The sequence below is a fragment of the Tyto alba genome, unplaced genomic scaffold, assembly GCF_018691265.1.
Source record: "Tyto alba isolate M040663 unplaced genomic scaffold, T.alba_DEE_v4.0 Super-Scaffold_16, whole genome shotgun sequence".
NCBI lineage: Eukaryota > Metazoa > Chordata > Aves > Strigiformes > Tytonidae > Tyto > Tyto alba.
The window spans coordinates 27,631,161-27,652,974 of NW_024881278.1; the positions used below are offsets into that span (position 1 = coordinate 27,631,161).

General features: G+C 34.9%; 1 protein-coding gene across 3 annotated transcripts in view; it reads left to right on the forward strand.

The window, feature by feature from the left end:
* The window catches only part of KIF6 (kinesin family member 6), a 172,698-nt gene that overhangs the window by 36,672 nt on the left and 114,212 nt on the right, over nt 1-21,814 (forward strand). For all 3 annotated transcript variants that reach the window (XM_042789304.1, XM_042789305.1, XM_042789303.1), the window contains exons 7-9: nt 9,968-10,174; nt 16,006-16,149; nt 20,279-20,365. In XM_042789304.1, coding sequence (XP_042645238.1) covers nt 9,968-10,174; nt 16,006-16,149; nt 20,279-20,365 — 438 coding nt within the window. The remainder of the gene's footprint in view (nt 1-9,967; nt 10,175-16,005; nt 16,150-20,278; nt 20,366-21,814) is intronic.

The window sequence follows — 21,814 nt, forward strand, 5'->3', positions numbered from 1 at the left end:
TGAGTAAGTATCTTCTTTCTGAGTGTATTTCCACAGTGGAATTAAATAGGCATTTCTCTGGTGATAGCTTTCACTTTGCGAAGTGCTTTCTGTTTTTCCTTAGTGAATCTGATTGGTCATTGTTGATGTCATAACTTACTGCAATTAAAATAAGTAAGAAAAAAAATATTTTCTCATAAACCATAGACTGACTTTTGAATGTCACATGTATCATCATACATACACAGTTAAAGATCAGAAAACATGACCTTACAAAACATTGTCAAATATTCCTGCAGAAGTACTAAATTGCCTTTGAAGTAGTTACTGTAAGAGTTTGCAGTCCCTTCAATTTTCTTCTTATTGCATAAACATGTAGTGTTATGTGTAAAAAACCAAATGGTAGTGCAAAACACATTCAAAATAAATATTTACCAATATGCAAAGACAAGGGCATTTTTACTGATTCTGGAAAATTCAAATTAAATGTTTCCATATCCAAAATCTGTAGGGGTTTTTTTTCCTTATCTTCATATTTGGAAATGGAATGTAAGTATTAAAAGTGTATTGTGTAGTGTAAGTATGGTCAATGTGTCTTTGCTATAACACAGCTAATTCTATTTTAGAAATTTGTGGATTTTCTTCCTCAGACCACAAAGTTATATAATAAATCAATGACAAGAAAGACATTTAAAGTATATAAAATAGTCAAGTACCTCTCTGTTCCTACTGGCTGATCATGTATACCTGGGCACAGGGGAAGAAGCCTTTGATTACAAAATGCAAATAGGCAAAAAAATTATTTGTTCTGCCTTTCTCAAGGGAGACTATTTCAGCAGTGACATACTGAGAGACAGAAAGACGTTAAGGCAAGAGATAATTGAGCTGTACTTAAGGGCTGTTAGTAAATATGAATATTGAAGCAAGGAACTGTTTGATATCGAAATGGAAAAAATGATACAATTTAGAGAAGAACTTTAGAAGGCGTAATAGAGGAGACATGAAGATGACATTGAGTTCAGAAGCCTGAAAACCTATCATGATAGATGGTAAGGAAAACAGGAAAAGAAAGTCCATTACATGGAAAAAGATCTTCAGGAAATCTCTGATCAGTTTAGAGGAACTGGGTATGAAAATGAGAAAGAATATTTAAAGAATGGTGTGGTGCTGGCTGACAGGATCATAAATCAGCAATTGTAAAGGGCAATTGTGTTACATATTTGGAAAATGTTGCCTGAAGAGAAAATGTATCCCAAACACTGAAAGTCATGAACAAATAGCAGGACTAACGAGGATGGTAAGTCATTAAAGGTCAAGATGAAGTAATGCTTGGTAAAACTATAAGAATATTCTTAATGGGTCAGACCAAAGATATGTCTGCTCCAGTTTCCTGTTTTGAACAATGGCCAATAGCAAATATATAAAGAGTAAAAGATAAACCAAGTAAATAATGATACTTTAAAAAAAAAAAAAAATCTGATCTTCATTAGTTTGTGTTTAGCTATTTATAGCTAATAACTTTTGTCATATTTTTTCTTTACATTAATTTTCCCAAATGCTTTTGGAACCTTGGCATATTTTTATCATGAAATCTTATGTGACATGGAGTTCCATGACTTAACTACATTGTGTGAAGAAAAATATCCTTAACCTTTTTTTTAATTTACAACTTGGTACTTTTATTTGGGACATGCTAATACTTGCTAGAAAACATAAGAATAGACATGAGAAAGTGTGGGACCCCAGTAACGGAGAATTCACTAATCTGAGTGGCTTGCATTAGCAAATGCTATGCCACTGCCACTTTTGCTGCTTTTGCAACAGTAAGAGTTTTTTGTTACGTAAAACCTATAAGGTTATTGTTTTGTTGGTCTTTAATGAAGAAGACTTAAAAAAATGCAGATAATACTTGCTTGGAATAACTACCACCCATTGCAGCAATATTTACTTTCCTTGCTAATATGATTCCAAAAACTTCAAATGAGGTGGATTTCATTGTAGAAGTTTTATTTATGTAGTTATCTCCTACACTGTTCCTTTGCAATTGCAGCAGGTATGTTGCAGTAGAGTTCAGTGAGTTTACTGAGTGCTTCTTCCTCTTAGGCATTACAGAATTCATCACCCATTATCATTTGGCATTTTTGGCTTTAGGTGACTATGGTACTTTATATGATGACTTATGAGAATGAGAGAATAGTGTTTGCAGAAAGGAGGGATTAATGTAGAGGGCTAGGGAAGAGGTTTGATGACATGAACCATAACTTCTTCTCCAGAGACGCATATTTTTAAAACTTAATTGAATTACAATAACACTTCCTGACCTCAGAAAATATTTGGACCCTATTTAAGTAAACTTTAAAGGAAAAGACACAAGATGAATAAACCTAAAGGAACATAAATGCTTGATTCATCTTTTTTAATGATGAGGAGTTTGTCTATAGAAAAACTAGGATGACTGTCATGGATCACATGTGAAATCCGTGGCTTATAAAATTGCAATCTAATGCTTTACCCCTGAGATAAGCCTTCTTTGAAGAGTTCCAGGACCAGTTTGAAAATAAGAATGACAATTTGATTTCTGCAATGCCTCTACTAAGTGGAGTCTAATTTGTGATTTGAGGGCTACATTTTGCCCTCACCACTGACTGTGCTAAAAAGAAAGTGATCATAATATTAATAGTATTCTATAGACTACTGTCCTGGTTTGGGCTGGAATAGAGTTAATATTCCTTTTTAGTAACTAGAATAGTGCTATGTTTTAGAATCAGCATTGGGTTTGGTATGAGAAGAATGCTGATAGCACTCTGATGTTTTCAGCTGCTGCTGAGATTTCAAGGACTCTGACTCCCCATGTTCTGCCCGTGCGCAAGAAGCAGGGAGGGAGCAAGGCCAAAGCACCAGACCCAAATTGGCCAATGAAATATTCCATATCATGTAACGTCATGCTCTATATAAGAGGAGAGGTGGTCGGGAAGGGGGGCTCTCTCTTGCTTCCAGGATTGCGATTGCGGTATCTTGGTATTTCGGGATCGCTAGCCAGGAATGGGATCAGTATTGGTCAGTGGGTGATGAGCAATTGCATTGTGCATTGCCCGTTTATATTTTCTATTGCTGTCATTGTTTTATTTTGAATACCCTTATTAAAATATTTCTACCTCAGCTTGCGAATTGCCCTTTACCCCTCCAGTTCCCTTCACCATTCCCAGGTTGGGAGGGAGGGCAAGTGAGCGGCTGCAGGGTGGTTGGCTGCTGACCAGGCTCAAGCCATGACAGCTACATTAATTCATTCATCAAATATCAGAACCTAAAGGAATGTTTATAACCAAATACTTCTTTCCCACACATAACTATATAGCTCGTGAGAAAGGAAAAAAAGAGGAAGCTATTCTAATTTGTGTAGGATTGGTTTATAGGTCAGTGTAGGTCCAATCCTTTGCTCTAGTTTTGACACGTGCTACAAGTTGTGGAAATTGTAAGACGGGAGACATCTGTGCACAAACACTCTGTGATGTAAAAATCCAGATAAGAAGTTTATGTCTCTTATATTTTGCCAGGGAGAAATAGGCAGGGAAGAAACCCAAAAAACTAATTCTTTTGTTGGCAGCTCTTCGAACTTCATGGGCTATATTTTTGGTTGGTTGGTTGGTTGGGGTTTTTTTCCATAAAACACAGTTTCTTGTTACATTTGAATGCAGAGGAATCCCAGCTACAGATTATAAAACAAAATCTGAATTTATTTTTTATATTTTATTTTTTTAAGCCAACTTTATTATTTAGGTATCTCAAATACATGCAAATGAAGGATTCCAAAGTCTGATTTGCACATATGACACAGGTAGTATCAGCAGCATCTAAAAAAGCTGATGTACAGAAATAAGTGTTTGGCCATTTAGGTAGTGTTCACAAACCGGTTTATTTTAATAGGTATGCTATTAATGTATCTTTAACTGAAGTGTTCTTTTCTAAATTCTTGTGATGGAAATCTATTGTGATCACTGTCCTTTGAAATAATATGCCTGAAACTCTGTGATTTAGAGAATTCTTAGAACTTTTTTAGAATTTCTCTTAAAATATCAGGATAAGGTAGACCCGGTAGCCTCCTAAGGGCATGCATCAATTTCAGAACTGTAAAATCTTTATGTGAAATTGCTATGTCTGGTTTTTTTCCTCTAATTAAAAATTACTCAATTTTAATGAGGAAAGAAATGTTTTACTACATGGTTTTATGCCTATAATACTCCATTGTTTAAATTTGGAAGACAGTGCATACTGCACAGTATTTGTTCCATCATTTAAAATGTTTGAAGTACACATGGGGCAAGTAGTAAGCTTTTGGCAACGTTTAGATATGCCTATTTCAAGAAAGAATTAAACTTTAAAACATTTAAAGATAGTTGTGAGGACTGACTTGTGACCTCTGAATTGGACTCATTCCCTTTGAATTTGGTTTTATTTTCCATTAGTATTCTCTTGAATATATTTAGAAAGCCATTGGTAATGTTTGAATGTGTTTTTTCTTGGATGAAATATGAAAAATAAGATTTGAATATGTGAATATATGAGATTAAATGACACTTCTGCCAAGAAGGCATGTTATCCATGTTAGAGTTGCATTCCAGAATGACTTACAACCTTTTACATTCCTAGGTTGCTCATTGGTGTCAATTATTAATTTATTTCCACTCTAACAAACCTGTTCTATAGTATCATTAGCACCAAATGGCATCATCATTTCAGCACAGGTGCTTTCATTTCTGTGTGTGGTAAAACAATCACTGGTCTTATGTATTACTTTGAATAGTCCTTAAAGTGCTTTGGGATTTATATGGATAAAAGACACTCTATAATGTGCAGTTTAATAATATCCTCACCAGGGAATATTAATTACTTTAAAAATTACTTCAGTTACCATGGTGTAACTGTGAAACTGTACTTGTAATAAATATGGAAAGGTAAAATATTGCTTTTAGAAGTCAGGGAAGTGTCAGATTGCAACTGCTCTGATCCTTATATTTTTACTGAAATAAATTTGCAATTTCAACTGTATTGAGTGTACCGAAGTACACCTGAAGATCCCCCTTACTTGTACCATATTAATCAGAAAGAAAACTAAAGATATATCAAGGTCTCCCTCATCCACCAGATATAAAAGCAAGAACCGCCTGTTCTTCAACTTGCATACGTTCCATATAGCATGGTTCTGTTGGAACTGATGGAGTTTATATTAATTAGACAGATATATCCACTGTTTCTCAACAAAGAATCTCTGTTCCTTCAGCCTTACAGAGGCTTACGATGTTCTGTGCTATAAACCAGCAATATGAAAACACCAGAATATTCTAAGGATGAGTTTCAACCAGAGAAACAGAGTTATATTGCTGTATTATCATTCTTGTAGGACACAATGGCTCTTTTCTTACCATCTGAAATGTGAAATGACTGAAGTTCTCATAACTTCTTCCTACAGGTATCGATCTGATTGTAGCTTGAGATTGGAGAAAATCAATTTGATATCAGCCTTGGATGCTATCAGTGCTTTTCTCTTTTCCCTTGCCCTTCTTCAAGAAGTTCAAAAGTGAAAAAAGCTTAAGAAGAAAAAGAAAACCTCCTTTAAAAAAAATTTTGTAACTTTTCACTGACACATTCTCTCAAAAAAAATGGGAGCATTCAGAATCAGCCGTTCTTCATTTATGTCTTGGCTAGTCACTAATTCACTCATAGAGGAAAATCATGTTCTTCTGATGTCTAAATATTTTGATTCAATGAAAAGATTCCACTGGAACTGTGTAAACTGCCAAGTGGAGATGGTTTGCAATGTAGGCTGAATGACTGCATTTATTACCTGTGAAATCTTTTTGTCCCAGCTGTCCTGAACTCTTTTCTGTGTTGTCTTTGTCTGAGTGTATTTGGCATCCATAATCAACATGTTATTTTTCCAGATAGTAGCAGCTTCTATTAGTCTAATGGTGATTTTAAAACAGCTTTTCATATGTTTTTCTCCTATTTTAGAAACTTTCTCCTTCTTAGGCCCTCAATTATTAAGAACTCTATTTAGACCAGTAGCATCCTATTTCTGGCTATTCTTCTTAGTGAAGACAACATTTATAATAGCAGCTTCAAATTTAGGATTTGAGATATACATAAATTCTTGCACAGGGAGGAAGTCCTGCAGTGTTTTGTTGATTTAAGATAGGTAACAATTACATTAAGATAGATCACTTAGTCTCCAGCAAGTTTTTGGACCTTTCATGACCTTGTATTTCTTGACAGAAGTATCTGACTCGGATGCTTCTTTCAATATGGTTGTGCTGCTGGTTGTCATTTAAGTAGAAACCACCTTCTTGTCTGAATAGATGTAATGGTTTAAGTCACAAAGTTTCTATACAGTTTATTTGTTTTCAGCAAACGCAGATATATCCTGGTCCTGGGGAAGAAGGAGACTAGGTTGTTTGGCTTGAAATTTCTTGTACATATTTTCCAAGATCAAACAAAACACTGGTGCTTTACTGAATCATGATCTTGAAAGAAATGTTATTGAATTCCTCTTTTACCATGTCACAAATGGGCAGCAAAAGATGACCTGGCATTAATTCCTTTGTAGTGTTCATGTGATATCACAAAGCATCTGAAGTCTGCTTATGTGGTTTATGATGTCACAGAATTCCTGGAAAAAATTATTTCTTTGTAAGTAACTGCAGCTCATCAGTTGTTCTATATATAACTTTCACAATAGCAACCATCTGCAGAGAGCCAGGCCACTCCCCTCTTTTTTTTTTTTCCTTCCTCTCATCAAATTAGCGTGAGGATGATTTCATATACATATGGTTTGAATACTGCTAACAAAGCCAAAATGAACTCTGAAAGCCACTAAAGGAGCCTTTTAGTAGGCTCTGAGACACTGTCCAGAAAATTTTGTTTGTTTTCAGTTTTCAAACTTTCTGAACAGCTGAATGTTGATACTCAGAAGTTGCATATGTAAGGTAAAAAACAAACAAACAAACAAACAAACACAAAAAGGCTCACGTTTGGACTGAAGATGCTGACAAGTTGTCATTTCTGTTGCTGTGTGCTTTGCATCTACTTGTGTGGTAAAAGTAGCAAAGTGTGTGGGATTATGACTGCAATTAACATTTCACGATCACATCCCATTTAAGAGTTTAAATTTTTATTGCTTTATGCTTCCTGAAAGAGTTCTAATAGAGCTTCCTATATATGGGAACTGCGAAGTGGAGATAGAATCATATTGTAAAAAGGCATATTGGTGTATTGATTAATGCATGGCTCTACTCTGAAGAAGGACTTTATAAAAATAGCAGTTTGGGATTGTAGCCAGTTACTTCCAAATCAGCTTCACTCATTTTACATGAAAAAAGATGTTGTGGACAGAAAAGCAATAGAATTTCTAAAGACCGGTCCAGCAGAATCTGCTTGGAACATGCAAAACCAATTGTGGCTAGCATATTGCTATGGATAGTAAAGACCTAATAGGCCAAATATTGGCCTGAGCTTTTGGAACTCAGAGTCCTGAAATTATTTTCTTTTGTGCTTTATTTTTTGGGTTTTTTCTGGCTCTGTTGGGGTTAAACAGGTGTGACTAAAAGTACATTTTGAAATACATAAGGTTTTGCTGCATAGTGAAACTTAAGTTTGCTTAAGGATGCTTATTCTAAAGTATGAAGATTTATTCTGCTTCTTTCATAGCAACCTTTACTTTGTGCTTCCGTTGCTAGACCTGTACTGATATTCGATCTGGCTTAAACTTGTCTGCAGTATAGTGTGACCGATGACATGACTGTAGTTCAAAATGTCCTCAAATATCAATTCTGTTGAGGAGAATGTCCTTAAATATTAATTCTGTTGTAGCTTCTGAGCTGGAAAAAATAAAATATTCAGACCTGCTTCCTAGAGCTGCAAGTAGTAAAATTATGGTTCTCCTAATAAAATAAGTGAAGCTGGCTCTGATTATTCATGGAATCAGAATTGCTGAATAAAGTACATTTTAACAGCATATAACTTTTTCTTAGTATAACTGCATTTTAAATATGTCTGGGAGTATTTTTTAGCTTGACACCTTTCCCTGATCCTGTTTATTTTCATTCCCGTGCTACAACTCTCTGACCCTTCACTTCTTCAGCTTCGCATCTGAAGACAGCATAGCATGTGACTGCACTCATGCTCTGATGCTCATTTCACAGGATTGTGGAATGATCCTTAGAAACCAGGCTGCTGAGCAGAGCCAGTGGCTTGCCTATATTATTCTAAAGTTCCTCATCTATATAAACTTATGATCAAAACTCTTGTCCCTCTCACTGAGCTTGGCTTTATTAAGTAAAGCAGCCCAAAATAAAATAGTGCTAAAGCTGTAATTTCATTACAGAATTTTCACAACCTACAAGTGTGTGATATTTCTGCATGCCACCTATGTGCTCACATGCTGCCATTTTCAATTATTCTAGCAGAACTGCTTTCTACAGCTGTGCTGTGACTGAATTGGGAAACAGATCCAGGTTAAATATCTATGGTTTGCAGACTTTTTTTTTTTTTTTTCCTTTGAGCTGGATCAGTTCCCAAAAATAGTTCAGTTGTTCTGGCACTATTAAGACTGGAAAAAATATTGGGAAATTGAAGGGGAGACAATTCACCCAAGAGGTATAGCTGCTCATAGTGTTCCTGGTAAAGGAACATACAACTTGCAGTCTTTCTTTTAAGAGCTGTGCTTTCTTTATTTACAAGACAACACCTTCAACACCTGCAGTGGACAGGCTATTTTAATATCTAAAATGTTTCATACCAAAGCAGACTCAGGAAAAAAACCCAATATGTTGGTATAACTGATGTGAGTCACAAGGTATGCCTAGATAAATAATTACTCTAGCATAACAGAGGAATAAAGTATAGACAAGAGATTAATGTATACAGTTTAACCAGTATTTTTTTTATCATCTTTTTAAACAACTATAAGTAAGTATAGATTTAGTTGCTAACTCAATAATATTTATTTATTAATTTATATTACTACCCCATTTTTCTGCAAGTATTTATGTCTTGATAACAATGTGGTCATACTTGTTATAGTTTATAAATAAAAATACTCTTTGTACAATAAACCTATAATTTCCATATATATTCTAAAGCTTCAGCTATTTATAAAATAAGGATAATAAGGAATTATTTTAGTTTGAAGTTTCCAACAACAGCTTGATATAATTAAACAAAAGAGGCTTTAGATGCTTAAAGGTTTTTTTATATGTTGTTTAAGAAAGAAAAGGGGCATGTGTGGTGGCATGTGGTCATTTGAAATCTAAAATTAAATACCTGAGAACCGTTTAAAATTTTCTGTTCTGCATTTCAAATATATTGGGAACACCACTAAAGTCATATTGAAGCTGGGCGTCTCTAAAAATTGACCAAGAATTTCTATGTGTCTTGTTAAGTATGGCAGTAGCTATTCCAAATAAATATATTTAAAGCCAAACCTTTTATGAAAACTGCCATGCCACATAAAATTCTGATACTGGTTTTGCCAAAGTAAGGAAAATATGAAAGTCTAAATCCTTGTAGAAAGTCCTAGTCTTGGTTATACTGGTAGCTCTCTAGCCAAAAAAAAAAAAAAAAAAAAAAAAAAAAAAAAAAGAATAAAAAAGGGCTTACCAGTGGGGAAACTGCTAAGTTCTTGGAGATCAGGAATGAGTAACCTTCCTTCCAATCAAGGTGCCCTTTTCCAGTATTCCTCACAGTTAGATTATCTTGGAACAAGGATAGCTGCTAGGTTGCTTGCAGTACAGTTTGTCCAGATCAAAGTTATCCAAGTATTTGGCCAGAACATGAGTGCCAGGTAAATCCTTTTGGGTTCTTCTTGCATATTTATTACAGATTTAATAGCAAAAAAAATGGGTAGGTGATTTCAATTGCCAGATTATTGAGCTATATAAAGCTAAATGTATTTATTAAATGAACATTGAGAACTCTTCCTTTCTTTTCATTGCAGACACCAATGAATGAAGCCTCAACTCGATCTCACTGCATTTTCACCATTCACATCTCCAGCAAGGAACCTGGATCTGCAACCATCCGACGCTCCAAGTTACACTTAGTAGACCTTGCTGGATCAGAGCGTGTTGCAAAGACTGGAGTTGGAGGTCACTTATTGACAGAAGCCAAATATATCAACCTGTCATTACATTATTTGGAACAGGTAAAATTGGAACAGAGTGAAACATTTCTCCCTTTACTACATTCCTGTTTAGCAATGTGCAGTGTTTTGGAAATCTTGATTCCTATATTCAGTTAATTTTAGGATATTTATTCAAGTTTTTTAAGGGTTTGAGTTGATAACTCTTCATTTGAGATAACATATTTTAATTCAGGAAAAGCTTAACAATTAAACAGGAAGATTATAGTAGGTATACAGGGTAGTATTTCAAAAATAGTTTTATTATTTTGTTTGGAATACTGATGATATTTACAAGACTGCAGCTATATTTCTGCTAAAAATGTTCTTTGTGATCGTTTCCCCCTTCCACAGCTGGGATCAGGATGTATCACTAAGAATAACTGAACTAAAGTGATTGTTTTTGTTTGATTCAAGCATTGTAATATAGTAGAATATTAGGCTCTTCTCTCATATGTTGTTTTATTCCTCTACCAGTGTGAATCTTTGATCTCTTTGAGACAGGAGTTACCTTTGTTAATGTATTTATGGACTAACTACCATAATTTGTTTTATACCAATACGAGTCATAGATGCAACTGCAGTAGTAATAATAAATCTCCACAGATCTTTATCATTCAGCTGTTGTTACTGAAAAAGGTTTAGACTCTTGTTTTAAAGTATACTAAAATCCCTACCCTAGCTTCACTGCTACTTTTTATTTTTACTCTTTGGAAAAGGCAAATATTGAGGGATTAGGTTAATCCTGCTTAATGTTACTAATTTTTTTCTTAAACAAAGAATGAGTTAAGATAGCAGTGATGAATAGGAACTCTGAAGATGATGCATTCCAGTAGAAAGGTTTAGTTAACAGATCATTATAATTATTATTAACAAGTGTTTTTATTATTATATTATTTTAACGTGTTAACAATAATAATAATTGTTATTATTGGGGGGTTTTTTAATTATTTTTCCTCCACTGATTTGGTATAATCATTTTCCTTTCATGACCAGAAAAATAAGATGTTACATCTAAGGATTCTCTTAATTTTTGTGAATGTGGTGAGTGTGATGGTGAAGGCTGTTCACACTTACTAATATCTTCTTTTCTAGTATCTCTTCTTTTCTTTCCACCAGGTTTATAGGCATTGTCTGTATTCCATACCGTTCCCTCCTTTCAGGTATTTCTTTTCCGCTTAGTATTTGTGGCATTGCTAAAAGACATTTATGCTTATTTATAAAAACTTAGTGCACATTACATTTATGTCTCCCTGATCTGCTGTGATGTTTTGTATTCTAATGCCGTAATACACCGAACAAGAGTAAGAAACACTTGGCAACCAATGAAATCTATTTTGTGCATGCTGTGCTATTAAGTTGCAATCATTGAAGATTTTCAAGTGTGGATTTTAGACCTCACACCTGGAAAAGAAATTAAGTTCTTTCTAAGCTTGAATACATGATATTATTTCAGCAGTACAGTAAACACTGTTCCTGTTGCCAGAAATTTGTTATTTTTTTGAATTCTGCTGGAGAATACAGTATTTTTTTCCTAAGGCTTCTTTACAAATTTTTATATGCAATAGCAGGTCTGTGAGGATGTCATCCAGTGGGAGAAGTAAGCGGGGGAGGAAGAAGAAAAAATGCGTACCTCTAAAATTCAGATTTGTCCCTTTTAATTTATACTCCAGTATATGTGTTATTTAGGAAAATTTACAGTTGAGGAAATCCATTAAAACAGAATTTTTTTTTTTTAGGTGTCTATATGTGAAAATTCTTTAAAATTATGATTAGGAAATATAACTGCTTGTTCCACTTTCTGGGAAGAATATTCTTCATTTTTGTGTTGTGTGTTTTTCTGTTAACGAGAAGAAATCTCTTAGATTTCATTTAATCTATGATCAAAGATATTTCATCTGTCAAAAGAAGAAGCTTAAGGCACAGCAGGTGGCAGTCAGTCATTTACTATTACACTGAATTTTTTTCATACCCCCCATTTGTTTAAATTTTGCCTTGAAGAAAAATGCCAGTATTTCAATTTTACTCACGGGAGGTGATAAGCGTAAGTGATTCTAAAATGTATCTCTTCAGAATCATATAAACTGTACTCAGGATCCTTCTTATTTACTGTATGATTTCTATGTACTTATAATGCAACACTGCATGATCTTATGTGAGGTTAAATTTAATAATCTGTGCAGTGCGTTTTGAGATACACAGGTTTTAAGTACTGTAGAAGAGTAAAATATTAATGTTTTGTCATTAAACTTTTAACTCCTGTTTTAGAATGAATACAGCTGGAGATAGGCACGTTGGGTTCTGTCTGGGATTGCGTATCATTAATAAAAATGTTTCCTAATACTGAACAGAACGCCACTGAAAACAGTAAAAAATATCCTTTTGTTCAGTGGGAATTGGACCATTCAATCCTGACCTTGTAGTGACTGATATTAAAGTACAAGGATTCCTCAAAATCAGCTTATTTACATGCTCAACTATTTAGTTATCTACTTGTGTTTTAGTGTTGAGTTGTTCCATTTCTAAACACCTTGTGTAATAAAATAGTCATATAAAACAATTTGTGTGAAGATGACAATGGGAACACAGTTCTGTATTATCACTCTTGGCCTACTTGTTAAATATCCACAGTATATTAAAAAATCTTAAAATAAATCAACTGCACTTTTTCTCCAAGTGACCTATATGTCTAGAGCAAAATGAAGATGAGATAATGTCATGCAGCTGACCTACAATGGCAGTAGGGACAGTTCAATTTTAGTGTCCACAGCAATTTGATGCATAGGTGCTCTTAAAAGTTCCTACCACCATATCTGGGTAGCATTTCTTGTCTGTAAGGTGTAGTAGCATGTTCTGGAATTACAACTGCCTCTTCTTTGTGTGTATGTTTTGATAATCCCTTCTGGTACACAGCATAGGGTATTCTGGACCAAATTTAGAGTTACAAATTAACCGTGATACAGCCATATGATTTGACACTATAGTGGAATTAAAACTATATGTATTTCCCAAAAATAATAGAATACAATGTTCCCACCGATTTAATTAATATGTCTGTTAACTGTCACTTAGAATGTGTTCCAGTTAGGAATAGTTAAGAATGCAGGAATGCCAAAAGATTTTGTTGGTTAGTGAGTGATTGCTTCTCACACCTGCTGAAGTTTTTGCTAATAAAATTGGAAATCACTGCCAGCCATCAAATGCTAGATTTATTCACATCCAATAGAAAAGGTAAATTTCTCTTTTTTCTGTTTCCTAGTTAACATATACAGACATTAGAGTAACAGAAAAAAACAGGAATTTTTGAATAATTTAAAGTGAAATACATGCATTTGTTTCTGATTAGCAAATCGTGATTTTTTGGGTGAATTGTTTCCAGCAAGACCTGTAGTATATACTGGAGACAAACATATGTTGTCCAAAAAGTAAGGATTCTTGTAATTACTTACAAGACACCAGCAGTAGAGTTTAGATTTTTTGCTGTAAAGAGCAGAGCTTAGGCTGATGAACTCTACTAGAAATGTGAGGTGGGATGGGAGACTTAGTTGACAGAAATCCTAGGAGTGAGGAGGTGTGGACAGGAATCTGGAAGGATTCTGGATATGGATCAAAGGCAACGTCAGAGACCTTGTGGCTGCAGACGGACAGGTCAGAAAAAGAGACCCCTGGAGCAGGCATATGGCCTCAGAGCATGTGATACACCACACTGCAGGATACAGATGTAGCTGATAGCTCTGTATCCACAAGTGATGTCCCCCAAAATCCTCATCTCCTGTGGGTGCTCAGAGAACATGTGCGGCCTGCCAGTTGGCTTGAGCTACCGGTGCAAATCTATTCCCTATTTGAAATTACTGCTTGCACAAAGGATGTGGGCAGTAACAAGGACTCTTGGGCACACTTCAGATCATATCAGAACCACTTCTGTGTCTCAGGCCTTCTTGTATGCGTAACTATTTCCACATGCTTCAGTGAAGTTATATGTGAGTGATTGTACCTGCTCTATGCTATTATGTTTCACATAGGACACAATATTACAAAAAGTCACAATATTTCTGACAGCTTCCATATTTAAAAAATTAGTCAGGTCTTAAAGTGATTTGTTTGACTCAAAATCAAATGTGTTTCATTACATTACAGCATATTACAGTCCTGTGTCAGTAATATTATTAAAGCTTTTCAAGCTTGGACCTTCCAGTATTTTTTATTAAAAAAAAGGCAAATCCCCAACCTTTTTTTATATCAAAAAGATAACAACATCTTCTTGACCATGTAAAAATGAGTCAATTTTCTTCTTATCACATCTGGTCGGCTGTTAGAAGATGCGGGTTCAGATCCTGTACTGGTGGTCTCTGTTGCTTTGTGAAAGAACAAAATTTCACTTTCCTTCAGATTTCTCCTCTTTCAATTCTAGATTCCTTGATTGGATTGAAAAGATTGATTTAGTGATTTAAATGATGTTTTACTGAAGGGACTTAAAACCATTATTTTCTGTGTTACATGGCTGTCATGTGACAGTACAGTGGCTTCTGCAACGTGAGAACTGGTCTCATAACTTTTCAGGGCCAGTACAGGAAGGTACAAATTCTACCTGGGCTACAGACTTCCTGCATGAAGTTCAGAAAAAATGAATTTCTCTGTAACAGAGTTACCATTTTTAATGGAAATAACATACCTTCCCTCTGGTTCTTTTCAAATCTTGTCTATTCAGATTGTAGTCTCTGTGTGGCAGAGACTGAGATGGTGTTTATTGATGTATACGCTAGACTACTATGAGGTTTCTATGCAATATTATAAACTATCAGATATATTTCCATCTAACAAGTTGTGATATATGAGATTTGAAAACCTTGATCCAGGAATGGGTTTCCAGATTCCTTTACAAGATAGTAATTTTCATATTATGCATTTGTCCTTCTCTGCACTGCCAGTGTAAGATTTATAGTAATACGGCATTTTAACTTTCTGAAGACTGTTAAGAGAAACTAGTGCCAACAAAAAAGTTCCTACTAGATTTTCTGAAATAACAATTTTCTTAAGTGCAGAATAAACAAAATATATGCTTGTGTATAACATTTATTAAAGGAAAACCAACTCCTAATAATTTAGGATGGCTTGTGCAACTCATATAGCTACAGTTTTTCAGTATACTGCTTGGCCAGATAACAATTCAAATCTTTTATATCACAACAAATCATGGGGTAATCTAGCTTTTTATTTTATAATAATTGAGTCCCATAATGTAAACAGCTAAGAAGGGAAACTGAGAATAGTAGGTGTACCATTTCCTTTTTGGCCAAGACATATATATTCTGAACCGAATTATTTCTTTCCAGCCATTCACTGTAATCATGCACCATTTTATTTGTGTTTTACTTTTCAAGACATTTTCTCGGAAATAAATGTATTGACCCCTCTATGAACCACATGCTTTAGGAATATGTAATTTTAAAAGCATGCTTTAGCAAATATTAAGGAAGTTTTTACTTGACTGCTATCCATACTTTATTATTATGAGAGAAAAGATATAAGAAAGGTTTTCAGTAAGTTCCTCTGTCTTAGGAAAGTGTGTAGGTTTGAGTTTATTGTGTTCAGTTTCCATGTTGCTGTGAGGCTGTAAAGCTAGGGTATGATAAAATTAAATGTACTTGGTCTTTCAGGTCCAGCTCCTGCAGACATATAAACATGCTGAAATTTAAGTTGAAATTATTTCAATAAAACCAGTGGGTTTGCATAAGCGTAGTTTTGTTGTATCAGAAGTTTAGGTTCCTGAGCAGATTGGTTTTGTTCTTTTTGTGTGTCAATCATTAATAGACATGTAAATTTAAAAGTATTTTCAATTTTTACTGTTGTTTCAGGTAATAATTGCCCTTGCAGAGAAAAACCGGTCCCATATTCCTTACCGAAACTCTATGATGACCTCAGTGCTAAGAGACAGTCTGGGAGGAAACTGCATGACTACCATGATAGCAACACTCTCTATAGACAAAAGAAACATAGATGTATGTTATTTCTATCTATTTTCAACAAAGATGTTTTCACTGCTCTAAAGATCCTGTTCTTTTGACTTTTGTTACAGTTTGCAATTCAAGTGTGTATGTTTTCATTCGTATTCCTACAAAAAAATATTTTAACTTTGTTTCCAGAAGATAATTTTGTCAGTGGAAATTGCAGTAAGATGTAGACAAACCCTTTAGGAAACGTGCTTTTCTCTAAGTAATCTCAGGTCAAGGAGCAGTTGGGAAATTAATTGCACCTAATAATGAACTATTTTTATGTTTTTTCTTGAATTTATGGTTTTCCTCATTAAAAAATCTTTGACTTATGAAAACGCATTTATATAGTAGATATGTGGAGAGTTCTTTGTCGGGGAGAGGGAATTGAGTGAGTTGATACCGGATTTGAGGAAATTTTTCAAATACTTTTATCTTCCTTCACCAATTTCTTGCACTGAATTTATATATAGTTATGCTTTCTTCTTTTTGTTTACCAGGAGGGCTGTAGTGAATGGGGCTACATCTGGCTGGTGACCAGTCACCAGCAGTGTTCCTCGGGGTTCAATTCTAGGGCCAGTTCGGTTCAATATATTTATCAGTGATCTGGCTGCAGGAGTTGAATGCACCATTAGCAAGTTTGCTGATGATACCAAACTAGGAGGTGTTGTTGACTCTCTTGAGAGACAAGAGGCCTTGTAGAGGGATCTAGGTAGATTGGTGCATTGGGCTATGATTAGTGGGATGAAATTTAACAAGTCAAAATGCTGGATTCTGCACCTAGGATGGAGTAATACTGGGCATAATATAAACTGGGAGAGGTGTGGCTGGAGAGCAGCCCTGCAGAAAGGGATCTGGGGGTGCTGGTGACAGCAGGCTCAGTCCGAGCCAGCAGTGAGCCCCTGCAGCCAAGAGGGCAAACCCCATCCTGGGCTGCAAACACAGCATAACCAGCCGGCCAAAAAAGGTGAATATCCTGCTGTATTCAGCATTAGTGTGGCCTCACCTGGAGCACTGTGTGCAGTTCTGGGCCCCATAATTTAAGGATGTGAAGGTCCTTGAATGTGTCCAGAAGAGGGCAACAAAGCTGGTGAAAGAGCTGGAAGGAAAGTCCTATGAGGAGTGGCTAAGGACTTGGGGCTTGTCCAGTTTGGAGAAAAGGAGGCTGAGGAGCAACCTCATTGCTCTCTACAACTTCCTGAGGAGGGGAAGGGAAGGGGGAGGTTCTGAGCGCTTCTTCCTGGGATATCAGTGTTTGGATGTGTGGGAGTGGTTTAAAGCTGCACCAATGGAGGCTTGAACTGGACATCAGGAAGCATTTCTTTACCAAGAAGGTTGTCAAACACTGAGACAGGCTTCCTAGAGAGGTGGTTGATGCTACAAGCCTGTCAGTGTTTAAGAGGCATTTGGGCAATGCCATTAATAACATGCTTTAACTGGGTAAGCCCTGAATTGATCAGGCAGCTGGACAAGATGATCATTATAGGTACCTTCCAACTGAAATAGATTATTCTGTTCTATTCTATTCTAAAATATGTTGCAATGTGAATACATAGAACCCTGCTCAAAGCCATTTATAATCTTTTTATTTTCTGATTTTCCATAATGACAATGCTTTCTAATGCAAATAAGCAAGAAAACAAAAAACTATTAAGCCTAAGATTGTTTTTTGAAATGAAGTGGAAAGCTTTAGAAAATGGACTTTGCTGTTAAATGAAAACAGATTGTTCAGACTTGCAAACGTAATTATGCAAGCATGATGTTTGGTTACAAATGCAACTGGGCAAGTTTTTTAATTAACTTTTTTTAAGGCTGTGTGGGAGAGGCACCCTTTTGTACATCAGTTCATCAGGTGTATGTATCCCATATTGCAATCTAGGTTTCTATTTTGGGGATATTTAACCTAAGCAGCTATCCAGAGTAAGCTACTGACAATTTTCATGTTCTTACTTTAGTATATACCATCTACACAACAGACTTTCTTCTTCAGTTCTCCCAACAATAAATTAAAAAATCCTTACTCTGCTACCCAAAATCTGATATGTGTGAGTAACATAAAAGACATTAAGTGAATTACTAAACATTAAAAAATGTCAGAATTAGAATAGCTACATAGTTTTAATTTGGAGTTCTGTGAGTCGTTATGAATAGTCACGTTTGATTTTCTTGTTTATTTATTTTTTTCCCTTAGATATTCATTTCATTCACAAAGGAAGCCCAAGACAGAATTACACCCCCAGTATGAATTGGGGTTGTATAATAAAAGAAACTTTCTTAAGGACATAGCTTTGTCTCTTGTAATGAAAGCAATGAAGCAGAGAATTCAGAGTAAGAAAGGGCATTCTCACAAAGAGGACAAATGAATTATTTTAGAGAACTAGATTATATTTCTACTTCTACCAAAGAGTTTGTGTACAATTTCTCACATCACCTACATCACACTTTTTGTGCTAGTTTTGTGGAGTGTTTGAAAGAAGATGTTGATTCAGAATTATAGGTATATTATTATAGCTGGAACTGAAGTTGAATAGAATCTGTTCTGAACAGAAGACCATATAATAATAATAAAATATTTTTTTTTTGTAGTTTTAACTTCAGTTTCCCTTCTATTAAGTGTAGTCATTCATACACTTGCAGTAAAGCAATACCTAGAGGGTTAGTTGATTCATTTTTGTGAATCCCTCAGGTACTGTAGTGATAAGCATGGTGAAAAAAATGATTATGAAGTTGATCAAAGCTGACAGCTACTAATATTTTGATGGCATAGAATAAATAGATAGATTGTAAGCTTACGTATTGAACACAGAAGATGGAATTGATTAACTACTCATTAATTTGACATATGCTTCACACTGAAGAGGTTTGGTGGAAATGTATTTATGTGTACCATACATAAATTTATACTTAATATATGTATGGAATTTAATTAAAGTCACATTAGCTGATCATCGTAACACAGGAACTGTACAGCAGAGGCAAACCTAGGAGGCAGCTAAGACCGGGTGCAGATCTTTCCTTTCCTTTAAAACCCTTCTTTGATTCTGTGTGTATTTATTATGTCTTTAGCAACAGTAGGATCTTTTATCATGTAACCTTAGTTCAGATACCACCCCTCCAAGCACTGAAAGAGACAGAAGTCCTGTGAAAAAGGAGTATACGATTACATATTTAAATTGGTATTTTCATATGTTGAAGAACTGAAAACTGCAGAATTACTTTGATTCTGAAATATAAGTCTGTACAGTAGTAAAGTTCTCTTAATGTAGGGGTTATGTGTAAATTCTTACATTTTTAATTGCAGATTGGCACATTTCAGAAAATTTTCTGATACAGATTATCAAACACATTGGAACTTCTAAGACTACTGCGTGATGTTTTACTCTTCGATCTAACAGAGAACAATTCCCAGGTTTTATGCATTAGATAGCTAGGTTGTCTAGCAGGGTCTGGCAGGTATCAGCTGGTCTCAAAGAAGGGAACAATACTTTGGGATCCTCGATTTCATTCTATGCTCTAGATGGGAGCATGCACTAGTTGCCACATAGTTTCCTCCACAAACTCAGTCTTATATCATCGTTTCTTTTTTCTGCCTTCTTTTCCTCCTGCACCCCATCTTAGCTCATCTGACAGGTTTTTTATCTGGCATCATAGTTCTTCTGTATGCCTCCTAGTTCAAAGTCTCCCAGCTTGTTTCTCGTTTGTCCTGGACTTACACTCTTCTTCCCTTCCTCTCTTTTCCCAGCCCTTTATACACTTCTCTAGTCCCATTTTCACAAAAAAAAAAAAAAAAAAATTGATTTAGTTAATTTTCTCATAATTCAAAAGTTTTTACCTTCTGGGTAGTATGGCTTTCTTATCCTTTAGTGCCAGCTGGGGACTCATTTGAAACACAGTTGATCAGGAGATTGACTGGGTCAATAAAATATGTACTATGATTTGACAGTTTTATGTGTCACTGTCATTAATATGCTAACCTAATTTCCTTGGAATATTGTTGTTTTGGAATATGAAATGATAGATTATTTCTGTAAAATATAGAATCTTAGTTTCATGACTTAATTAGCATTCTGTTCTAACCTGGTGCAAAGCTAACTGAAATTTTTAATTTTTCTCTTTTTGTTTATATTTTTTCTTCCAGGAATCTATATCAACGTGCAGATTTGCACAGCGAGTTGCTCTTATTAAGAATGAAGCAGTTCTTAATGAAGAAATTGACCCCAGATTGGTGAGAGTTGTGTGGGGGCAGAGGGAAGGAGATTGCTTGTGTTAAATTTTAATAACCAGTAGCAGTCAAATGGATGTTGAAGATTTTATACTGAATCATCCCATTAAATTGTTTTTAGATGCAAGTTCCATTTTTTTTTTTTAGAAAATAAGTACTATTTTAGACTACTGTTTTGGACATAATTCTACTTAAATGAACCCTTATGAAACCTCTAAAGGTTCTCTCAGCTCTTACGGCATCTGAGGAGCAATGGTCACTTTCAGAATTGTCTTTGTGTTTCTGCCTTTAGGGTGTTAGTTTCTAAATCATAGTCACAGATACTTGGATGTCTCTTTAAAAATCTACTAAGGTTACTAATCACTTGATGAAGGCACACTGCAACACTGAAACAATTTGTGTATTAAAAAGTGAAGAAACACACAGATACAGTCCTTCCTTGAGACTGGTCAGAGGAGCATTTTAGCTAGGAAAAAAGAACTCTGTAAAGTTATCATTAGGAAAAAAAGGAAGACAAGTAAATGAGATGTATAAATTGAATTTCCACACTAAAGCATTAAACTGATGTTCATATCTCAAAGAGCAGCAGAGAGCTCTGCAGAATGGATTGGGGATTTAGGAAGTGCAGAGAAGGATAGAGGTAATAATCCACATTGGTGAGCACAAAGCATTGCCGCATAAAGAAAACAAGTTTCTCCTTTTAATGTGCATAACAAAAATGTACTTTATTTATTCTTTCTAGTAATTAATTAGTCTTCACTTTGAAAGATTTTATATGCCTCTAGCTTGTTACAAACCAAATTTGATTGAGGATGTCCTCTATAACAATAAATTCTGCTATATTAAGAGGCCTTTCTTAGTTTACTTAATGTAATTTTCTGTGTTACATGGAAAATGCTTTTCCTTTGTAAATATTAAGAACACGTATTGAGATTTGATTAATTCAACATAGTATTGCAGATAATGATAGCTACTGGATCAGCTGGGCTGCATGCTATATATCAAAGATGTTTTCTGGTACAAGAAATGTTTGACTGAGGTTACACTGATCATACCATAGTTGAATATATCGATATAATGAAGAAAGAACTGTGAATGCATTTCAGCACACCCTCTGTCTCTGTGACAAAGATATCAGATAAAAAATAAGTTAAGGCTATGCTATTATATTATATTTACATATAAACAGCAAATATTTAAAGCATATTTTTTTACAACATAATTATAAATTTAAACTTATCTTTTCACTTATAGAAAACATAAAATCTGAATCAAATATGCTCATTTCAGTGGTCTTGTATGTTTTATGATATACTAATCACATCATCATTCTTTTTAATGGGAAAAATTATTACTGTATTTCTAAATTTCTCATGACTGAGTTGTAACTACAACTTTGATGTATTTTGTTCTCATATGAACTTCTGAACTGGCTAGGAAAGGCTTTCCCCT